At 43.2% G+C, this 14113-nt stretch overlaps 1 protein-coding gene across 2 annotated transcripts in view; it reads left to right on the top strand.

Annotated features, from left to right (window-relative positions):
* The window catches only part of Zpr1 (zinc finger protein Zpr1), a 214795-nt gene extending 201291 nt beyond the window's left edge, over positions 1-13504 (top strand). For both annotated transcript variants that reach the window (XM_067128716.1, XM_067128715.1), the window contains exon 8: positions 8252-13504. In XM_067128716.1, the coding sequence (XP_066984817.1) occupies positions 8252-8473 (222 nt within the window). In that variant the 3' untranslated portion in view covers positions 8474-13504. The remainder of the gene's footprint in view (positions 1-8251) is intronic.
* Positions 13505-14113: the final 609 nt, after the last annotated feature.

The following is a 14113-nucleotide window of genomic DNA, read 5'->3' as shown; positions in this document are numbered from 1 at the left end:
GACCTCCCCTCCTTCCTTCTCTCTCCCCTGTAGATTCTTCCTTATCTCTCCTTCGGTAGAGATCTCTCTCCTTGCCCTCTTCGCTAGCTCGTCGGGCGAAGACCGCAAGGAGTGGGGAGGGCTGTGGGCAGTCAGGTGACCTCTTCTAGGGGCCTCCTCTCGCTTTGTAGGGCAGTTCCCCTCGTAGTGAGAGGAGTCTCCCTCTACTAATCATCCCTGCTTTTTCTTTCAGGTTGACAGTGAGCATCACAGACGCAGCAGTAGTTGCCTGGATATCTCAGGGGGTATCTTGCATGATGGAGACCTGACGTTCATTCATTGTTGCTTCGGGACCGACCAAAGTACAGGCAGTCCCTGGTTATCGGCAAGGTTCTGTTTCTGAGGGTGTGATGATAACCGAAAATCAGCGATTTCGGCGATTTTCGGGGGTTATCGGCGCCGAAAAACGCCGATTTTCGGTTATCGGTGCCTCTGTTAGGTATGTATCGGCACCAATACCCAATTATCGGTTCCGATAAGCGGAAATCGGCGATTTTCGGCGCTAGACAAGTGCCATAAAACCGGATCGCTGTTAACCAAGCCCGCCATTAACCGGGGACTACCTTTACCTGGTTGGAATGACATTTCCACGTCGGGATCGTTCCGACTCTGTTCCCACCGATGTGGATCGATCGCTGTCATTGCTGGCCTTCATGTATACCGTGGCACTGCCTCTGGCGTATCTGTGGTCCATCGGCTCCGGCTGTTTCCTGTGTTATGCTCTTGTTAACTCGATGACAGTCTCTGGGCGGCACTTCTTGGTCTCCTACCGCAACCGCCCTGAACTTGTTCCTGTCGCTGCTGGTGACTTTCATGTGACGTTCCTGGCCGTTGCAATAGCTCCTGCCTTCCGAACCGCTTCTGTAGCTCCTGTATCGGCTATCCTGCTGCTTCTCCTGGTGTTCGTGCCTGGGGCCACTTCCGTTGTGTTCCTGCTTAGCTGCCCTGGAGATTACGATGTCCGCCATCCTGTAGAAGTTGTCGGAGTGAAGGTGAAGGAAGTCGCCCTATGGAAGCGACGTTCCTGGCTGTTGCGGTAGCTCCTGCCTTCCGAACCACTGCCATAGCTCCTGCATCAGCTGTCCTGATCGTAGTTCCTCATTGGGTGAGTGGGTTCCGTTCTCAGCTAGCACTCTGCTGGCCGCGAGTTCGAATCTCCGACCGGCCGATGAAGAATAAGAGGAATTTATTTCTGGTGATAGAAATTCATTTCTCGCTATAATGTGGTTTGGATTCCACAATAAGCTGTAGGTCCCATTGCTAGGTAACCAATTGGTTCTTAGCCACGTAAAATAAATTTAATCCTTCAGGCCAGCCCTAGGAGAGCTGTTAATCAGCTCAGTGATCTGGTTAAAATAAGGTATACTTAACTTTGTCCTGATTGTGCCTGCTGCTTCTCCTGGTGGTTGTGTCCTGGGCTCCTTCCGTTGTGTTCCTGCCTAGCTGCCCTGGAGGTTACGATGTTTCTTGTCCGCCAGCCTGTAGAAGATGTCGGAGTGAAGGTGAAGGAAGCTGCCCTGTGGAAGTAGCCGCCGTCTTCTTCAACTTATCTTCAATTTCGTCCTCTGCTGCCTCTTCCCTTCCTCTCCTGAGATCCAAGGGGGTCCCGGAATCCAAACAGACCTCCGTCAGCCGAAGGAGAGGAAGGCTGCTTCTTTATCCTACCCTTGACGCCCATGGACATCTAGGGACTGCCTCCTTCCAAGGAGGCAGTGGGTCTCTCGTTGGCTCTTCCCGACCTTGGGGTTAGGAAACCGATTCGCATAGCCCTGGGTTATGTGTTTCGGGAGCTGCGGGCTCGCAGACCTCGGTTTGCAATCCCGTTCCCATTCCTAGAGGTTCTGCCTCTAAGATGGGGGCTGCTCCAGGCGCTCATTTGCCAGCCGCTCTTAGTGCTTGAGATTTGGTGGAATATCAAGTATCCCGATCTGGTCTGGAGAGCACTCTCCCCAGCCCAGTTCGGGAGCAGTGCGAGAGAAGGGCCGAGGCACCCAGGTGTCTCAGCTCTTCCTGCCAGCACCGCAAGCGCTCAACGAGTGCTTGCCAGTGCTCATTCGGGTTCCCAGCCTGGTGTCTTGATCCTATCGGTTCGAACACCAGAAGAAGCAGGGAAGAGATTCCCTTCGGGAGTCCTGCGGGACTTCTAAGGAACTGCTCTCTTCAGGGAGACAAATCTCTCTCGTTGGCTCTTCCCGCCCTCAGACGGGAACTGATTCGCATTCTCCTGTGGGGTCTGGTGTTTCAGGGGCTGCAAGAGCATGGCCTCTCGAGAGCACGCCCTCTTTGCCAGTCTTGGAAGTCTGCGTCTAAGACTGGTTCCGTGCCCAGCCCTCTTCGATTTCATAGGAAACCGAAACCAGCTGCTCCCTATTTTTGGGAGTCTCATGGGTCGCTCGAATTCTATGAATCACGGGCGCTCTCCTGACGAGAGGCACAGGACGAGAGAAAGTGCCAAGACACCCAGGTGTCTTGGTGCCAAGACGCCATGTGTCTGGGTGCTGGGATGCCAGGTGTCTCGATACTGCCCGCCAGCTGCTTTGGTTGCTTGGCCGTGTTTCATCCTTGTGTCCTGAACCTTAGGGTTCGAGCATGCAGGATAGCAGACGCAGAATTCCCCTTTGAACCTACTTCTCGAAGGGCCTCAGCCCTCAAAGGAGTTTAGAGTTTGGGAATCTAGCGCTAGTTTATGGGAAACGAGTTCCGCCCTGTCCAATGCTAATTGTGTTCGCGCGATCAGCTCGGCTCGCTCGGCTTGCCCGCCCCGCCCAGCCCCTGGTCGCACTTGCAAGACTGGCTCGCCCCGCCTGCCTCCCAGTCCCACCGCATACCACCCAGACAGATCGCGTTCGCGTGATCGGCTCAGTTTGGTACATCTCGGCTCGGCCCCACTTGGTTTTTCGGAATCAGGTTCGCGGCTCTGTTCTAGTGAACTTACAGCTTTTCCCAGGAAAGCGCTTTGCCATGGCACAAGCACTCTTCTTCCCCTGTGTGGCAGTGATCTCCTTCGGTTGATTATCACTCACGGTCCTCCTCTCCTGCTGGTCTTACTGGCAGGACAGGTAGGGGTGCTCTTTCTCCTCACCTGTTCTCGTCTCCTCTCGGTTGTTCCAAGAGGCGCAAGACGGACAGAGAGAGCCCCGACGAATTTATCTTTGGAGTTCGGCTGCTGGTGTGCTTTGGGTGTCGGTCCTCCGATTCTCTTGTAGTACAACCAGGTAGCTGAAAAAGTTACATATACCTTAGTTTAACCAGACCACTGAGCTGGTTAACAGCTCTCCTAGGGCTAGCCCAAAGAATTAGATTTATTTTACATGGCTAAGAATTAATTGGTTACCTAGCAACAGTACCTACAGCTTATTGTGGAATCCGAACCACATTACTGTATAGCGAGAAATTAATTTCTATCACCAGAAATAAATTCCTCTAATTCTTCATTGGCTGGTCGGAGATTCGAACGCACCAGGTAGCCAAAGAGGGTTTCATGGGATCTGTCAAGGTCTCCCTCCAAGGGGGGAGGTACAGGAGTTTTAAACTTCGGAAACAGTGAGGGTCTTCCTCTTCAAGTTGCGATCACCCTCGATTTTTGGAGAACTTCGCGCCGATTCGTCAGCCCAAGGATCCCCAGGACAGGACCGCGGCTCCCCAATGATTAATCTTCATTACTCGCAACCCTTACAGTTCCCAAGGGGCTGAGAGTGTCGGGGACTGCCACGGTCCTTGCTTCCGAGAGCGTTCTCGACCAGATGAATTCTTTTCTTCGGACAATGAGTTCATTCAGGTCGAGACACCAAGCTTCTCCCCTGCCTCGACAGAATACGAATTCTTCTTGCCTCGGAGAGTCTTGCCAACTGAAGTTATATGGGCAGTTCTGGTGCTAAGAAGAAGGACTTTGTCCCAATTCGGATCTCCGGTTCCCTAAGTCCTCAGTTGGCCCTTAGGAACGAAACTTTACTTGGTTCTGCCTTTCTCTGTCAGAGATTTGCCAGATACCACGGTAATCAAGGTTCGTACCAGGGCACTGCCTTGTCTTTTAGACAATGGCCAAGACCTCTGGGTCTTAGTCATCTCAACTTGACCTTGAGTTCAAGCCACCCCCCCCCCCAACTCCTAAGAAATCCCAGGCTTCGGAAGAAGATTGCGGAACACATAGTCCTCTTCTTCCCTTTTAGGAAACAGCACATAACTGTGTCTCTTTCCACCCTCTTTTCCATAAGGGAGGAGGGAAGAAGGGAAGAGAGAAAGAAGTACCGACCAGGAAGAAGTTCTCCTACTGCTGATGCCTGGATGAAATGATACTTACTGAGTCTTTGGAGCTGGCAGCAACATTGCCAAGACCTGGGAATGGATTCCTTCAGGAGAAGTATCTATTTCCCTTAGGTCTCAGCAATTCTTTTCATCAAACTTCCATCCCGCTTCCTCTCCCGTGCTCCCGATTCGGGAAATGCCAGCCCGGCTAGAACTAATTGTCTTGGTATCCGGTCATCTTGCAGAAGCTTCCCCATGGTGGAGAATGGAGGTCTGCTTCCATTCCTCCGTCCTTCTTCCCTCTTCAAATTATGAGGAAAGAGTTAGGCTAATGCTTGATTGAAGGAACCTTCAAATATGCTTGCATATTCCCCTCACATTGTGTGTCTACTTACGGATTCACTGATTGAGGAATAGGTGCACACTTGTAAGACTTTGTCTTGAAGGTGTGTGACCGAGACGATTAGTACCTTCTCATCACCATCCTGGGCTCAAGGCAGTCTTTTGGCCTTCCGAGAATTCAGAATGATTTTCGCGACACTCAGTGGTTTCGTTGAACAATAAAACCACTGCAGTGACATTTGTCAACAAACAAGAGGGAATCGTTTTTTCCTCCTGTTTCATCTGTCAAAATTTGCAGGTATTCAAGTGTTCTATAGCGCACTCGACAGCTTAGTTAGCCAGATACATTCCCGGTGGGGATGTATTGGTAGGCGAGCTTGGCCTCGGGTTTGAGTGATTGGGACGGAATGTGCTGCTCTCTTTTTCTTCACGAAGATTCATGAAAAGACTGCTCGACTTAGAAACCCCTACCATCTTTCTGTTGCCTCCCTGCACAACAAGTCAGTAGTTTTTTTTGCTCTTTCATACCAGACCCAGGGGCTGCTGTGGTGGCATGCTGTCTTTTTGGGAAAAAATTGATATCTACGTTTTTCCCCTCTGTATTTGCCTGTTTCGCTAGGGATTCACAAGCATTGCTCACCCCGAGTTACAGACAAATGCTGGAAGACTTCGCCTTTCTCCTGACCTGATAGCCAAGGCACTGAGAAGAGTTCTGTTTGACCCAACCTCCTGTAGCAGCTACACAAGAAGCAGTTCTTCAGGCAGTACATCCCTGTGTGTTCAGGACTGAGAGAACTTCCAGCATTCCTTGCAAGCACAGGCTTTCTCGCTGAGTGGCAACGGATATAGCTGGATACCTCTTTAAGTCCTCTGCAACACTGTCACAGGGACTGGATCCATCTTCGCTGGTGGGTGTCATTGACGGAACCTCTTCTTGGGTCAGAGTCGCTCTTCAAGTCTGGACTTCCTCGTCTTCTCCACTGAGGGTTGCTTCTCTCCTTTTCATTCATGAAGAACTAAGGCCCTTGCGACCTAGTCTTCTATCTGAAGTAGCCTTCTTCTCCTCAGTCGAGACTTAGCTACAGACGAGAAGCTTCTTCGGTCATGCTGTCCTAGGGAACTGTTCCCTGGGTGGCATGTGACTCGTTTAGGGTTCCTGTCCCATGCTCTGCATGCGCCCTTAAAAGAGTTGTTGGATAGAGATATGCCCTCTTAGGACCATCTCTCATCTTGTTCCGGCCTTGGCGTAGAAAATGGAAGAATAGGGATGGGGATCAATACCATCAATACCACGACTCCTCGGATGTCGTAAGTGGACTCTGAATCCATCGGCATTTGTTGTCGGGTTTGAGTCCTTCTTGTTCCCCTCCTCCTTGGACTTTGTGTCGATGATCCAGATCAATCGTTACTTTGTTCTATTAGGGAGCTGTGGTACTTTCCTAAAAGGCTCGACATTCCTAATCTGGATTTTGTCGACGTTTTCACTAGTACTCTCTCTCCCAAGGAAGAAGTGTCTAAGGACACATCTTCCTCCTGACTGTGTGAAGCAATCGAAGGAGGTACTTGGCAGCTGGCAACGACGATACTGGTACTTTCCACCCAAGAGCTCACGAAGTCAATGGCTTGGTCCATTCTTCACATTCCGGAAGTTTCTGTCAGTCTGGAAGCAAGGCATGGTCTCATAGGCCACACTCTTGTCTTCCTGTGGTCTTGCCCACAGGCCCTTGGAATCTTTTTTCCTTGGCCCTGTGGTGGCTGCTCAACAAGTTGTGTTTTCTTATCTGGCTCCTTCAAGAGGACGAGTTGCATCTCGCCTAAGGTGTTGGTTTTGGAAGTGAGAAGGATACCGAGAGTGACCTTCCTCTCCTTCCCCATCCTCCTACTTCTCCTCCTTCAGGATGAGAATAGGGCTCGAACCAGTAGTTGCTGGATCTGGCGTTGATGCGGTAAGACTACACATCGAGCACCCGTTCTATTTTTCTTCTAAAATCATAGAAGCAATTCTGCTCCTTCCTCTAGCAAGGGGAGGAAGGAGGGACTGGCAGTAAGGGAACCTTATCTTGGCTTTTGCTTACTGCATCCGACTCTAGATCCTTCCAGCCTATTTCGTAGGAGTTACGTTTCCTCACTCATGCGAAAAGGTCCAGTATCTGACATTTGGTCTTGCAGTTCCTACACTCAGATCAATATATCAGAGGCACGGTACTCCTCCTCACTCTGTTGACCAGTAGTAGTCCAGGTGTGCAGAACTCCAGTCAGTTTAGGAGACTCACTCAGATTCCTCCCTCCAACCAGTGAGTCTTCCTAATGTAAAGGACCAACAGTTTGTATATCATGTCGGAACAAATCGCAATTTTTGAAAGTAAATTGTATTTTCCCTAACTATACAAACCTGAGTTCCTTTACATTACATATTATACCCACGTCATGCCACCCCTCAATCTGAACCTGGACCGAAAGGCAAACTGGAAAGTTTACATCCGGGCAGGCAGGTATTCCCGCCTACCTGGCGGTAGTTACTGCCTAACCACCTCTAACCACCTTGCTCAAGAGTTTAACGGCCGTTTCCAGCCTACGCTGAAAATAATTCCTAATGTAAAGGACCTCAGGTTTGTATAGTTATGAAAAATACAATTTACTTTCAAAAATTGATATTTTCATCTAATAATTGGAGCCCATAAGAATGCCAAAATGTAGAAAGTTAATGCTGTGTATTTCAGAGAACAACTTGTCTCCCTCTACAGGCAGGTAATGAATCTTTACCTGCCTGTAGAGGGAGACAAGTTGTTCTCCGAAATATATAGCATTGACTTTCTACAGTTTGGTGTTTTTATGGGTTCCTTTTAGTAGATACATACACATGTATATATTTTATGTGTCTTAATCATTATTGTTAAATTGATAAACAACATGGTAATATGCAGATTTAAAATCAAAGTGTGTGATGAATCTGCTGCAAATTCAGTCAGTTCTGCATGTTTTTAGTTGACTAATGTTTGCATTGCCAAATTAGAAATGTAACGTGGTTAATTTCGAGAGAGAACTTATAAGAGAAATTGAGGTTTTGCTATGCTTTTATTCATGCAGTATATTTTCAGACAGTTATATGGAATAATTAAGCAGATAAATGGAAGAATTAAACTTGAAGATTACCAGCAGGATATGAATGTGTTTTCAGCTGCAAAACTGGAAAGCACACTGTTTTATTGATCTCAGTGTAGTTGAAAACTTAACGCTCATTTGGAAGTCAGTGTTACGTGTACATTTTTACAATACTCATTTATATTGCCAAATACAAGGAAGTTGTGCAGCTGTGTTTATGACATACAATAGACTTACATTTGTGCAAGATTGGTGGCATTTTCAGAAATGCCAAGTGTGTTATTAATGTTGTGAAGTCTTAAGGAAATCCACTTGTCTAGCATGATGTTATGGTAAAATAGCTAAGTAAATAATTTAATTTTAAACCATTTACATCAGAAGCAAGCTTACTATGAAAAGTGTTGTGATACATAATTAGAATAGCAAAAACAAAATTATCATTTTCCAAGTACAGCACCATAGTTTAGTGACTTCAGTTCAGGATCATTGAAGATGTAACAGGTACTTGTGTGCTCTTATGCAGGTTAGGAATGGAAACCTCCAAGTCACAATCAAAATGAACGACCCAGCTGGCAACAGTTATCTTCAGAACCTGTATGCGCCTGATGACGACCCTGAGATGGAGGTAGAAGAGTATGAAAGGAGTTATGAAGAAAATGAAGCTCTAGGAATTAACGACATGAAGACAGAGAATTACGAAGAAGAGTCTATCGATCCAGGTTCAAGTAGTTTGATATGCAGTTAGGCAGGATTGTGGTCACTGTAAGGGAATGCTTTTGTTGAAGTCTTTTCCGATTACCCATTCATCTGAGACATCTAGTTTTTAGCTTTGTCTGCTAACATGGATGAAAGGGTACATCACATGCAGGAGACAGATACGCACGCTGTGTTGATCTTACTGTCCTGCAACTGAGAATGAGTGTCTGGTTACAGGTACAAGAGCATTTTAGATGAAGGAAATCCCCAGTGACAAATAATGAGAGCCAGAGTGTCTACCCGTTTTCTCTTCTTTTATTTTACTGAATTTACTTTTCAACCCTTTCGTCTTGACCTCCCTCTGTTTCTTGGTTGTGGACAGGCTCTATCCTACCATATAACACCTATTTATATATGTCATTGTGTGAAATAGAGCAGTAGGGTAAGAAAGGTTTTCTGGTCACTTATGTATGAGGTGAAAAGAAGTGTTGTATAGGATTATGTATGTTAAATGGTAATGTGGACCTTTCATGGGCCACATCCAAAGAGGTTTGTGAAAAGAAGTAGCAAAGGATTGCTAGATTAAATGAAGAGAGATTCAAGGATGAACCCTGAAATGTATGGAGTCTTGTAACCCATTTCCATCTTCATTAGAAAGGAACAAGCTAATTTTTGTTGTCAACATCATATATTACTTGTACCTGAATCTACCTCATCTGACCTGAAGGTAACTTGGTCAAAGCTAACAGAAAAGTACATGGTGATTTTGTTTCTCTAGAGTTTGCATGTTTATTTAAATAAAGTTCAGAATTTACACAAATCTAGAAGAACTTTGTCATGATACCAAATTATATTTATTTTTCTAGAATGATCTTGATACAGTGAATATGACAAGAAGTGCAAAAAAAGCATTTACTTACAGTGATCAGTACTGATACAGACTAGTGCTGTGCAAAGAATGGCCTTCACCGTGAAATTTTGGATGTGAAATAGGATTTAGAAATACTGTATTCTTTAGCAGAAAAAATGTATATTTAGCATTGATCGTTGCTGCAAGTCAGTAGATACTCAGTGCAACTTTCTTGCCCCATTCTTGTATGCATAAATTATCTGTAAGCTGTTTCTTGAGTGATGTACTTTTGGACCTTCATCTACTCACTCCCACTCGCCTTTTGAGTTATAGTTCATTTACCTTTCTAAGGTCACTAGGGTAGGGCAAGTAAGGAATTCCTGCGGTGTCAAACGTCTCGTTGTTATGATTAAAACTTTTGCCTTGTTAAGTCTGCTCAAACGAAATAAAAAAAAATGTTAATCATTTAAAGGTGACAACGAAAACATATTTGACTTCACATATTTTCCGTACAGGCCTCCTTTATTTTCATAAAAACAAAGAGATATGGCATAATTTTTGGCCGCCGCTGCCAAACCTCAATTTCGCTGACACATGGTCAGTGAGGGCATTTAAAAGGCCAGCTCGATCAAGAACAACAACAGTGGTCACCTCAAGCAGCCAGTGTACATGGACAGTGTGGATAGCCCCTGGGATAGCCAAAGCAGATCAGATCTCTCCACCGCTCTTGTAGCGTCTTTGCTCTCAGAAACAAGATATATGTAATTAATGGTAAATTATTTTTCTCTCCTAAATGACGAATAGTTTATTTAACCTGCAGAGGCACTGAAAAATCTAATCAAGTAACCAGTAAATAACTGCTAACATAGGATACAGATAATTATTAAATGGCTTGAAAAGCTATTCCTGCCGAAGCACCCTCACAAACTTTGTGTTAATGCATTAAACACCTTATATATAAGAACTGTGATTATTATTTCATTAAGCACACAAAGAAAATTCATTACAAACAACCAAAATATACTCGACGCTGTTTCTTTAGAAAACGAACTACAGTAAATGACAGATCTCGGCTAAAGCCATAAACGGGATTAACCTCGAGGGTGAGAGTAAAAGGGTTAAGTAGTTATGGCAATGTTGTATTCTTTTCCTATCCCCACCCAAGCAATCTTAGAAAGGTAAATGGAGTATAGATGGTATCAAACTTATAAAGCTAGATATATAGTACTCTATAAGAAAAATCATATAAGTACTTTATAGGAAACGTCCATACGTATAATGCACTGATATTCTTCTGAAGAGTAATGGTCCAGATGATAATAGCTTTGGCTGCTAACATAAATTATAGTAATGGTTCCAGATGATAATAGCTTTGGCTGCTAACATAAATTATTGTTGTTCATAATGAGCGAAGTTCGTATGGAATTAACTAAAAGGCCCTGAACATGCAGTTAAAGCTTCTGCAGACTAATAATGCCAGTTTCTTGAATAGATAAAAAATTATTAAAGGAGTAAAAATGAATGTAGATGATAAATAAAAGTGAGTAAATTAATAAATATTCATAATCAGAAGGAATAGATCAGAGAAAAATGCAAGAGGTGTGGTAACATCTATATAAAATTACAGACAGTACATATGTGTGTAGGAAATAATGTGAATAACTGAAAGCTAGCAGGAATACACAACCAAAGAAAAATGTGCATGATTTTCCCGAGAGAAGAATTTGGACCCAATCTTTGCAAGGCACAGCGTAAGGTTTGACAGTAGTTGTTGGTATAGTGGTCGCCCAGCCCTTGAGATAATGCAGCAGCCATGAGTAGAGGCATATTTACATCGCTCAGTTAAGCAAGACAGTTGAAAGGAGGGGATGCTGAGCATTTAACCTATTACTTTTTAGTAAACAATACAAAATTTTCCCTCATTTTTAAGTCATCAAAGATCTCTAGGTCCTATCACAAAGACCTCTTATTGAGTCCAGAATTTGTTAAGGAAATTAGCTTTTTAATTTTTCTTGGTTTGTGGGAAAATCAACAAGAATAGATTTCATGTTAGAGAGTGCTATATTGCAGTTGCTATTTCATGTAAAATTTTACAGTTTTAAGTGGATGATGCATTGTCATAAAGAACATTTACTTCTCAGCTTCAGCTAGATATTATCATAATTTAAATTTCTACCTTTTTAAATAAATTTGCAATACCCCAGGAAGTGTACTTGTGGGTAAAACCTTGAATATAATATGTACTCATGAAAGGTTAAATGGCCTTTATATAAAAGACCATATCATTTGTTTTCAATGGCTGAGAATTTAAGTGTGTTATTGTGTGTTAGAGTTATCTAAATTTGAAGTAATTATGCTTTCAAGAATGCAATGGCCAGCAGCCATACATAGTTTAACAGATAAATTGATAAAAGATATTTATAAAAGTCTTAATTGTTGAGTCCTTTTCAGTATTTTGAATCGGTATGTAGGCAATAGCCATTTTGTTGGGGAATCACAAGTGTATGAATTAGTTCTTCGATTGGATTTTGAAAGTTAGGTTTGATATGTTTGCTATTTGGTCATGGTTAAATTATATAATGGAGAAGTCCTTGGTTAAGAAAAAGCCACTGTATACAACCAAGTTTAGATGAATAAATAAGGAACAGGAGCTTTTGACCTTCTCTAAGGTTCTCTTGAGCTGTACTGAAGAGGACCACCGTGAAGATCAAAAGCTCCTGGTCCTTATTTATTCACTTAAACTCAGTTGTATACAGGGCTTTTTCTAAAAACCATTCAAGGGAAGCACGAAGAATGTTTTTCATTTATGGAGAAGTTCTTGTTTTAAATGTAATTGTCAGTGAGCAAGAGATGTTCCTATGTCATTACTATGAATGAATCACTGCAATGTCAAAACTAATTTTATTTATGTTACAATATCTGATATGGTTCACATTAATGAATTGAAGAGTCATTCACTGAAAGTCTCGAGTTTTTGTCTCAGATAATTACTACCACTTGGAGCCACCTTGCTATATCTGACATGAAAGAAGAGGACTCATAGTCCTTGAAGGATAGTATGCTGCCTCTGATGACTAAGTAATTTTTCAAACATAGACAATTTGAAAGTGTGGGTATGAATTGACAGGATGTCTCACCATGCTGTGAGAGTCACACAAGAAGCTCAAGATCTGGCAGAACATTTTCTGCAGTGAGAGGAGTGATAGGTTCTAAGACAGACTTTGTGGTTACTGATATAATGGCAGGTGAGGATGAGAATGATGGTTGTAGTACTGATGCACAGTAGGAGATGCCAGGCATTCTTGATATACAACCCACTCTTGGCACGTCCAGCTTTGTGGAAAGTGATCTCATTTTGAATACCTGTCATGCTTGTGACATGAGACAGTAACCTAATGCTTTCTCAACAGACCAACTCCCAGGTGCTGGGTTCTTGACACAAGACAGCGACATGATTGATTTTCAATTTACATACAGTACACACACACACATGGTGGATATTTGATCTAATGAAGCTTAGTAGGCAGATTATTATCAAGCCGAATCCCTCTTAGAGGATTCTTGACGTGCTGAGTCCATGAGTCATGACTTTGTCTCCTTCAACCTTTTTTGAACTTCTGAGGCAAAACATTGGAAAGGATGACGTACTGCTGTACTCCAGGATATCCGTAGATTAGAGCCTAAAGAGGACAAATTCTGTAAACCAGGTTACACCAAGAATTAGCATTATGATTGTGCAGCATAAGAGATCTTTAGAAGCCTAACTCGAGTGATACTTGGAGGATCATTAGGAAAGCATTTTTATATTGGTTAAGAGAAATTATCTTGAACCCAGAGTCAGTGATTTATCAAGACTACATTTTATTAGTGAGTGCTGAGGTTTCAGTCCTTGTGCTGTTGGTTCAACATTAGAATTTCCTTAATGCATTGATGCTTAATTGGGACTGTGGGGAACACTTCAACTTCATCTTGCAAAATAACGAAATGTCTACGCTCCCTGGATATATAACTTTTCAAATGTTATTAAGTAGTCAAGACCAGAAAGAAAGCCTCAAAGTTTCTTGTTTGGTGAATGTCTCCATTTTCTACTTATACCATGTTAGGTATTGTAAGATAAGTGAAATAAGAAGTATATATTTATGGATAATGGAAGCTTTTTAAATTGCTTATTGTCAGTGTAATACAGATCTATTACTGCTGTATCCATAGACATTAAAATATGAAATGTCACTGTTATGTTATTTATCCCGTAGCATTGGGACTTTCTGTATATTGATTTTGTGGTACTATGGGACTGTGGAACACTAATTGTAAATGTGCTTACAGTAGTGTAGAAATAATTGTCCCTTATTTTGTGAGATTATGTTTAAGGTTGCTCACCACACTGGGGAGTTGTGTGAATGACTGATTAATGGTAATATGATTATTCCCTGTAGTTTGATGTTGATTCTTCTTATACACTGTGCAAAAAGTTGTGGTGTGATATGTTATCAGGTTGGCTTTACAGTAGCAGAGGGTCCTGGAAACTGGTCAAGGGGGAATGGTTTATCAAAAATCAAGAACCAACACCAAGTGTTTTATTATAATAGATGTGTGGGAAACTACAAAAGAATCTGGAAAGGGAGACTCCTAGAACTGTAAGTAGGTGATTGAAATGAATAAGGAGACTCAAGGAAATAGGGTGTAAAAGTATTTGAAGATTGTGGAACTGGAAAGAAGTAATGGAGGTAGCTAAGTCTGGAAAGAGTTTGTGGATGCTGCAGGAGAAGTGAAGGGTTGAATGTAATGTTTTATACTGAATGTAATTGAAATGGACTTGGAGGCTGCTTAGTATTTTAT

This window comes from Macrobrachium rosenbergii, chromosome 27 (assembly GCF_040412425.1).
Source record: "Macrobrachium rosenbergii isolate ZJJX-2024 chromosome 27, ASM4041242v1, whole genome shotgun sequence".
In the NCBI taxonomy this organism is placed as follows: Eukaryota; Metazoa; Arthropoda; class Malacostraca; order Decapoda; family Palaemonidae; genus Macrobrachium; species Macrobrachium rosenbergii.
Note: the sequence above shows the minus strand (reverse complement) of the source record. Positions and strands in the feature narration are given on the sequence as shown.